The sequence below is a fragment of the Sinocyclocheilus grahami genome, unplaced genomic scaffold, assembly GCF_001515645.1.
Source record: "Sinocyclocheilus grahami isolate Dianchi unplaced genomic scaffold, SAMN03320097.WGS_v1.1 scaffold1550.1, whole genome shotgun sequence".
NCBI lineage: Eukaryota > Metazoa > Chordata > Actinopteri > Cypriniformes > Cyprinidae > Sinocyclocheilus > Sinocyclocheilus grahami.
Window position 1 is genome coordinate 146,009 of NW_015506729.1, and position 7,073 is coordinate 153,081.

The 7,073-nt window shown below is 36.5% G+C and overlaps 3 protein-coding genes across 3 annotated transcripts in view; all 3 read right to left on the reverse strand.

Annotated features, from left to right (window-relative positions):
* The window catches only part of LOC107571107 (activated RNA polymerase II transcriptional coactivator p15-like), a 3,724-nt gene extending 1,431 nt beyond the window's left edge, over window positions 1-2,293 (reverse strand). The window contains exons 1-2 of the mRNA XM_016257380.1: window positions 2,144-2,293; window positions 1,554-1,662 (exon numbers count right to left, since the gene is read on the reverse strand). Of these exons, the coding sequence (XP_016112866.1) occupies window positions 1,554-1,662; window positions 2,144-2,293 (259 nt within the window). The remainder of the gene's footprint in view (window positions 1-1,553; window positions 1,663-2,143) is intronic.
* Window positions 2,294-2,524: 231 nt separating this feature from the next.
* Window positions 2,525-4,181, reverse strand: LOC107571117 (activated RNA polymerase II transcriptional coactivator p15-like). The gene is made up of 4 exons (XM_016257392.1): window positions 4,055-4,181; window positions 3,521-3,590; window positions 3,196-3,324; window positions 2,525-2,716 (listed from the first exon to the last, which is right to left on the reverse strand). Exons 2-4 carry the CDS (start codon window positions 3,587-3,589, stop codon window positions 2,540-2,542), a joined length of 375 nt encoding a protein of 124 aa, XP_016112878.1. The 5' UTR covers window position 3,590; window positions 4,055-4,181; the 3' UTR covers window positions 2,525-2,539.
* A 1,214-nt stretch (window positions 4,182-5,395) lies between these two features.
* LOC107571108 (fish-egg lectin-like) lies at window positions 5,396-6,524 on the reverse strand. Its single transcript, XM_016257381.1, has 4 exons — window positions 6,447-6,524; window positions 6,089-6,314; window positions 5,697-5,908; window positions 5,396-5,527 (listed from the first exon to the last, which is right to left on the reverse strand). Exons 1-4 carry the CDS (start codon window positions 6,513-6,515, stop codon window positions 5,396-5,398), a joined length of 639 nt encoding a protein of 212 aa, XP_016112867.1. The 5' UTR covers window positions 6,516-6,524.
* Window positions 6,525-7,073: the final 549 nt, after the last annotated feature.

Consider the following 7,073-nt stretch of genomic DNA (forward strand, 5'->3'; position numbering starts at 1 on the left):
GTTAAGCCGCAACACCGGTTACGTCACTTGCCCACCGCGGCACCGACCCCCACCGTTGTTTAGAATTTTTTTTTATAGTAATAAAAATCATTTAGTTCAGTAAAAGAACAGACACTACAATTAAAAACTGAAAGTGGCTGCTCAATGTAACGTGCCGAACGACAGCATCACAGATCAGATTTCATTTCTCCAGTGAGGAGAGTGAGTCGAGCTGACTGACCAGAAGAGTGAGGTGAGACAGACAAGACGATCGCGGATGATTCAGTTTCGAAACTAGATGCAAAAGCGCCTGTTTGGCAATATTTGGGATTTTGAAAAGCCTGTTGACTTTTGCCGTTTATCTAAGGTGATTTTGGAAGTTTTTTTAAACATTCGTTTCTTATTTAATTGGTTCCACATTGTTTGCTGATTTTTACTTTAAACTGTGTGTCATTTATTTATTTTATTTGACATTCGTTTTCTCATTTATTTGGTTATATATTATACATGTTTACTTCACTGTAAAACCGAATAGTGAAATTAATTAAATTAAATGAGTTAACCACTCAAATAATAATGAAAGTTAATTGGACTTAATTGAAATAAGTTCAGTAAATGTTGTTGTAATAAGGTGAACTTAAAATGATTGCGTTTTCTAGATCCCAGCATGCTCTGCATCAGACAACAAGGAAAATAAATGTAGAAATTAAGTGTTATTTTGTGTGTTTTTACACAAGATTAACATAGAGAGACATAAATTAGTACTTAAATGTTGTGTTATGTTAGGATTTACATAGGTTTCTGTTATGTTGGTTTTGTAGTGTTACCGTTGTGGTGAAGAGTAGAGCCTGTGGTTAGGTTGAGGATGGACAGCAAAACTTAAAGACCATTTATACTGCATGTTGTTTGATTATTTACATGCACGTATTGTGAGTCTTTTTGATAACTACATTAGTGTGCTGTTGCTAACTAGCACTTAAAGGTATCATATGATGCGATTTCAAGTTTTCCTTTCTCTTTGGAGTGTTACAAGCTGATTGTGCATAGATAAGATCCCTGAAGTTGCAAAGACTAAAGTCTCAAAACCAAAGAGATATTCTTTATCAAAGTTAAGACTCTGCCACGCCCCCCTAAAACGGCATCAGAACCCTACTTCCTGCATCTTCAAATGGAATATGTATATAGGGTATATTTTGAATTTTATTTTATGTGTATATATGTTTTTGTGTGTGTATTCCCTTGTAGACTACAGCAAAGTCCATTTAGGCATAATCCATGTAACCCAAATCTGTTTTAAGAATAAACATGTTCAAAACTATATTATAATTGGATATTGAATATTACCAAAATTGCCTACACAACCAGAAGCATAAACAGGGGTGAACCACATGACCATCTCAGTATATTGTGCATGTGTGCTTCTAGTTATTTTTTCTGTCTTCGTTTCCTCTTAGATGTGGATTTTTTTTAAATCAAACCCCCATAGAGCAGCCCTTTCCCACTGATTTAAAACAAGCAGCACGATCTCCACCAGGTGGCATTTCTACTGTCACATTTGAACCCATAGCACCAACCTTTCCGGCCTGGTTTCATTTCACCTTCCTGGTCCATCCAGTATTCCCGGATATCAATCAGCACTTTTCCCTTGAAATCCCGAACACTCACATACCTCATCTTTCCTATCTTAAAAAAAAGAGAAAACAATACAATCCAATTTATATAATACACACCTACACTATACATACATCAATGGTGAATGGTGGTGTTATGAAATGAGGAGGCAAAGTGCTCAAAGTTTCTTTTTTCTTTTTTTAATCAAATGTAAATTCATGCCCAGTCACATTTTCTAGGTTAAAACTCAATGAGCTCAGGGGAGGCGAGAGAGATGCGAACTCCCACTCTAACTTTACATGCTGGTGTCGCTGTTGGACACTATTTCTTTAGAAAAACTAGTGATTTATACACTTTTTACATTTTATATTTTGTATTATTGGTGTTGTTCCATTTACAAATGTATTTTCTCATTCAATATTTTGAGGAGGCACTGCCCCTCCCTTGCCTCCTTGGAGGAAATGCCCGACACACACACACACACACACACACACACACATACATACTGTATGTATATATATATATATATATATATTGTCATAGCATTCTTCACCTGGAACATATTGTCATTTTTGCTGCTGCTGCTGCTGCTGCTTTTGGACGCAGATGACACTTTTGAGGTTTCTCCACTTTTTTGTTTCTTTGATGGCTTCTCAGGTGTTGCCTGCTTCTTTCGCTTGGCCTGAATTTCAGAATTTGACATTGAATACAAAGCATGTAACATTGGAACAGTGGATTTTGCATGATAGTTGTATTGTTCTGGCAACACAAAACTGTTGGTTATTCTCAAAATTGCCTACACAACCAGAAGCATAAACAGGGGTGAACCACATGACCATCTCAGTATATTGTGCATGTGTGCTTCTAGTTATTTTTTCTGTCTTCGTTTCCTCTTAGATGTGGATTTTTAAAAAATCAAACCCCCATAGAGCAGCCCTTTCCCACTGATTTAAAACAAGCAGCACGATCTCCACCAGGTGGCATTCCTACCGTCACATTTGAACCTATAGCACCAACCTTTCCGGCCTGGTTTCATTTCACCTTCCTGGTCCATCCAGTATTCCCGGATATCAATCAGCACTTTTCCCTTGAAATCCCGAACACTCACATACCTCATCTTTCCTATCTTAAAAAAAGAGAAAACAATACAATCCCATTTATATAATACACACCTACACTATACATACATCAATGGTGAATGGTGGTGTTATGAAATGAGGAGGCAAAGTGCTCAAAGTTTCTTTTTTCTTTTTTTAAATCAAATGTAAATTCATGCCCAGTCACATTTTCTAGGTTAAAACTCAATGAGCTCAGGGGAGGCGAGAGAGATGCGAACTCCCACTCTAACTTTACATGCTGGTGTCGCTGTTGGACACTATTTCTTTAGAAAAACTAGTGATTTATACACTTTTTAAATTTTATATTTTGTATTATTGGTGTTGTTCCATTTACAAATGTATTTTCTCATTCAATATTTTGAGGAGGCACTGCCCCTCCCTTGCCTCCTTGGAGGAAATGCCCCTGACACACACACACACACACACATACATACTGTATGTATATGTATGTATATATATATATATATATTGTCATAGCATTCTTCACCTGGAACATATTGTCATTTTTGCTGCTGCTGCTGCTGCTGCTTTTGGACGCAGATGACACTTTTGAGGTTTCTCCACTTTTTTGTTTCTTTGATGGCTTCTCAGGTGTTGCCTGCTTCTTTCGCTTGGCCTGAATTTCAGAATTTGACATTGAATACAAAGCATGTAACATTGGAACAGTGGATTTTGCATGATAGTTGTATTGTTCTGGCAACACAAAACTGTTGGTTATTCTCAATTAATGTACAAATTTGAGATGTAAATACTCTTGGATGTGATGTGCTTTTCTTTCAATTAGCTAAAAGTGTAATGTGAGGTTATTATACCTTCGTATCAACTTCACTGTCAGAGTCACTCTCTGAGTTAGAAGACAACATTTCCTTTGACTTTGGCATTCTGAAAAGGACAACAATGCTATTTAAATGGAAAACAAAAAATACAATTGTGAAAAGCATATGTCCCATTTAAGCTAATGCATTTAGGGCTACGTTGCTTGAAGCTAATTATGAAACAAAAATATTCCAAATCTGCGTGCAGGTAACAACTTAATGGTTGCATCCTGGTGCTTTGCAATGATGCTCTAGCATACAAGTGTTTGCAAAAAAACCCATTTGCTTTCCAAAGAAGCAATGCTTGCACTTTAACTTGTTGCGTTTTCCTTGTATTAAACAGAAAAGAATCAATGGCGTCCCTCGTTTATAACTAACGTTACTATAAGAACCAACAAGGCCGCACGCGCAGCAAGATGGCCATTTGGCAACAGATTTTTTTCAATGAAACAATCTGTTATTGCAACATGTCTGCTAATATTATAGTCGTGCTCTAAAATTATAAACTGCTGCATGTATCAAATGACTTACGTGATGTCGTTAGGTAAATGTAGGATAAACCGAGTTTAAACAGAAGCTTATTCGATGCGCGCGAACGTCCGTTTCAGTGAAGCCTATGTGGAACCGCCCTTGAAGAACTGGATTATGGGAAGTGTAGTTTTGCGTATTAATTATCAGCGCTTAAATTAAACAGCTAAACTAAACAGCTGCATTTACGTTATGGCTATTGTCAGCTATTATGGAAGTTGTATTGCTGTTGCTTTTATATAATAATTGTTGATATAAAATTATTGAAATTAATAAGTTAAATGGTTACACAAGTAGCTATATAGGCCTATAGAAAGTAATGTGATTTGCTCTCTTGAAACTGCAGAAAGACAAGTTGCTAATTTGAATCCTTAAATCCTTCACTGATAACATCCTCTAAAAATGTCGGCTTTATAGATGCATAAATATGTACTAAAAATGTAATTAGATATTAGAATTAAAAACATGAATAATTTGAATAAATTGTGAACTGTGTAAATTTCCACAGTTGTGCTGTGTATATCCTGAAACTGCCTCGCAGTTTGAGAACCACAGAACCGAATATTAAACAAAAGAAACACAACACTGATGAGAAAGATACTTTTATAATGCTTTATTCATTCAACAGCAAGAAGAAAAGAAAGTATAATCAAGCTTTTAGTTTTCTGTTAATAATGACTGATTACTTTGAAGAAAAAATTAACCTTTGCATGATATCTACTTTATTGTTGTACTTTTAAACCTGGTGTATTTAATTCCAGCTCTTGTGTTTAACATTGTGTCATTACCCTTATGATGAAGATATAGTCATAGCTGTTCACTCCCCAACAGCTGTACGGGCCACAGCTGTAATACTTCAGCTTTCCATTAATTTGAACCCAAGGAGTGGTGCTGGATGGCCATTTGTCATTAGCATCCATATTTAAACAGAATATATCATCATTCATATTGACACCTGCAATGATCTGATCACCTCCAGCATCCACCTGTTTGAGAAGCCCTAACAACACAATCAACAGGTTGGATGAAATATTAATAGGGACCATAAACTGTAAGATGATGTCTTTGGGAAATTAAAGTTTAAAATTAAACATTTTAAAATTAAAACATGTAAATTCATGACTGGGTAAACTTGTCTTTTTTTCTTAATTTTGCTCTCTGTAACTCTTCACCTGGAAACTGAATGAAGGAACCACTCTGAAACTTGAAGATGTTGTTTGCTTTGGAGAGAGTGACTCCAGTTCTGCAATAGACAAAAATGATGGTTTCTTGAATACAGCATAATAATTCTTCATGAATTCATCACTTTTGTTCATATAACTTGTAATATTATGACTGCTCAGCTCACCTTTGGTATAAGTTCCCTTGAGAGTTGACACCAAAGACGCTGCCATCAGTTGCTACTTCAATCATGGACAGAAGTCCAGGAATATTCACGAAGCTGCCGGACCCAGAACAGACATTATTAGACACATCCTGCACAAGACCGAAAGAGATACAATGCAGTCAGTCATCATACAGTCACATCAAGAAACTTCTCTAGCATTTATCTGCTTCCACTCCAGTTTATTTCTTTATTTTTGATGTACACTTTGGTGCACTTGAACTTGTTCTCCAGCTCTTGTATTTAACATTGTGACATTACCCTTATGATGTAGATATTGTCATTGCTGTTCACTCCCCAACAGCTGTACGGGCCACAGCTGTAATACTTCAGCTTTCCATTAATATTAACCCAAGGAGTGGTGCTGGATGGCCATTTGTTGTTAGCGTCCATATTTAAACAGAATATGTCATCATGCATATTGACACCTGCAATGATCTGATCACCTCCAGCATCCACCTGTTTGAGAAGCCCTAACAACACAATCAACAGGTTCGATGAAAGATTAGTTTAAATGGAAAATCAACAATAAGATGATATATTTTGGACCATGGATTAAAAAAAAAAAAGACTTCAAATTAAGACACATTAATGTACATTAATGTCCTATTAAAGATATATTTTCTGTAATTTTGCTCACTGCAACTCTTCACCTGGAAACTGAATAAAGTTGCCACTCTGAAACTTGAAGATGTTGTTTGCTGTATTAACCCCCAGCTGACCAGCAGGACCAACACTGAAGTGCTTTAGAGACCCGCTGATCTTTGTGAAGACATTATCAATCAGGACAAATGCTTCATTAAGATTGTTCACTCCAACCACTGAGCCAGACCCAGCGTCTATCTGCTTCAGGTTACCGCTCATCACAGTAGTCGAAAGCTGTGAAAACATGGTGCAAAGTAATCAGTGATTGCAAATACAAAGATGTTTAAATAAATACGAATTAAATATATTTTATTTTTATATAAAAAGTAAACTAGCAAATGGTTTTTAAATGTATGTTATCAAAACACATCGTTTACCCAGAGTGTGTAGGAACTGGCAATTGAAGAGTGGCAGGACGCTCTGATAAACCTTCATTGCTCCACGATACAGTGTTATTTACAAATGGACGAGTCCCCAGAGTTGTTCGATTAAATTTAAGAGAGACTATTTGTTGTCTCAATGCTATCAGTCATCAACCAAGAACTGTTGTGTCAACCCCTTTAGTGTAGAGCAGCAGCAACAGCACAGGGTCCTGGGAGAATGATCAAGCAGACACAAAGAGCCAGTGTAGGCTACTACCATAACATAAGTTTATTCTCAGGGTTATATTTACATAGGATAGATTCATGCAAAATCAAACAGGATGTACTGCACATCCAAGTAGAGTATAAGCACTGTATGTTCCTGGTCAGGATTTTTATATTGCCTAAAACATCCAAAGTAATTTGACCAATAACATGCAGGTATTGTACATAATAGACCAATCATGGCATATCACATGTGAGAAGGTGAGAATGATCAAAGTGATGCAAATACATGTGCACATGTTTGTTTGTTCATTCGTTCGACTTGAAGCTGCGCACTGATCATTGCATGACACCAAAGTACCTCGAGAGCAATTTGAAAGCATAAGGAGCCTTCTGCTCTGCTCTC

What these genes read in the sequence shown, in the direction of transcription:
- LOC107571117 (XM_016257392.1), bottom strand. Translation starts at nt 3,589, where the DNA reads ATGCCAAAGTCAAAGGAAATGTTGTCTTCTAACTCAGAGAGTGACTCT. An exon ending in ACAGTGAAGTTGATACGAAG is followed by an intron (nt 3,325 to 3,520) that starts GTATAATAACCT and finishes TCTGAAATTCAG; the next exon opens with GCCAAGCGAAAGAAGCAGGC. An exon ending in AAAATGACAATATGTTCCAG is followed by an intron (nt 2,717 to 3,195) that starts GTGAAGAATGCT and finishes TCTTTTTTTAAG; the next exon opens with ATAGGAAAGATGAGGTATGT.
- LOC107571108 (XM_016257381.1), bottom strand. Translation starts at nt 6,515, where the DNA reads ATGAAGGTTTATCAGAGCGTCCTGCCACTCTTCAATTGCCAGTTCCTA. An exon ending in ACACTCTGGGTAAACGATGT is followed by an intron (nt 6,315 to 6,446) that starts GTTTTGATAACA and finishes ATGTTTTCACAG; the next exon opens with CTTTCGACTACTGTGATGAG. An exon ending in ACAATATCTACATCATAAGG is followed by an intron (nt 5,528 to 5,696) that starts GTAATGTCACAA and finishes GGTCTTGTGCAG; the next exon opens with GATGTGTCTAATAATGTCTG.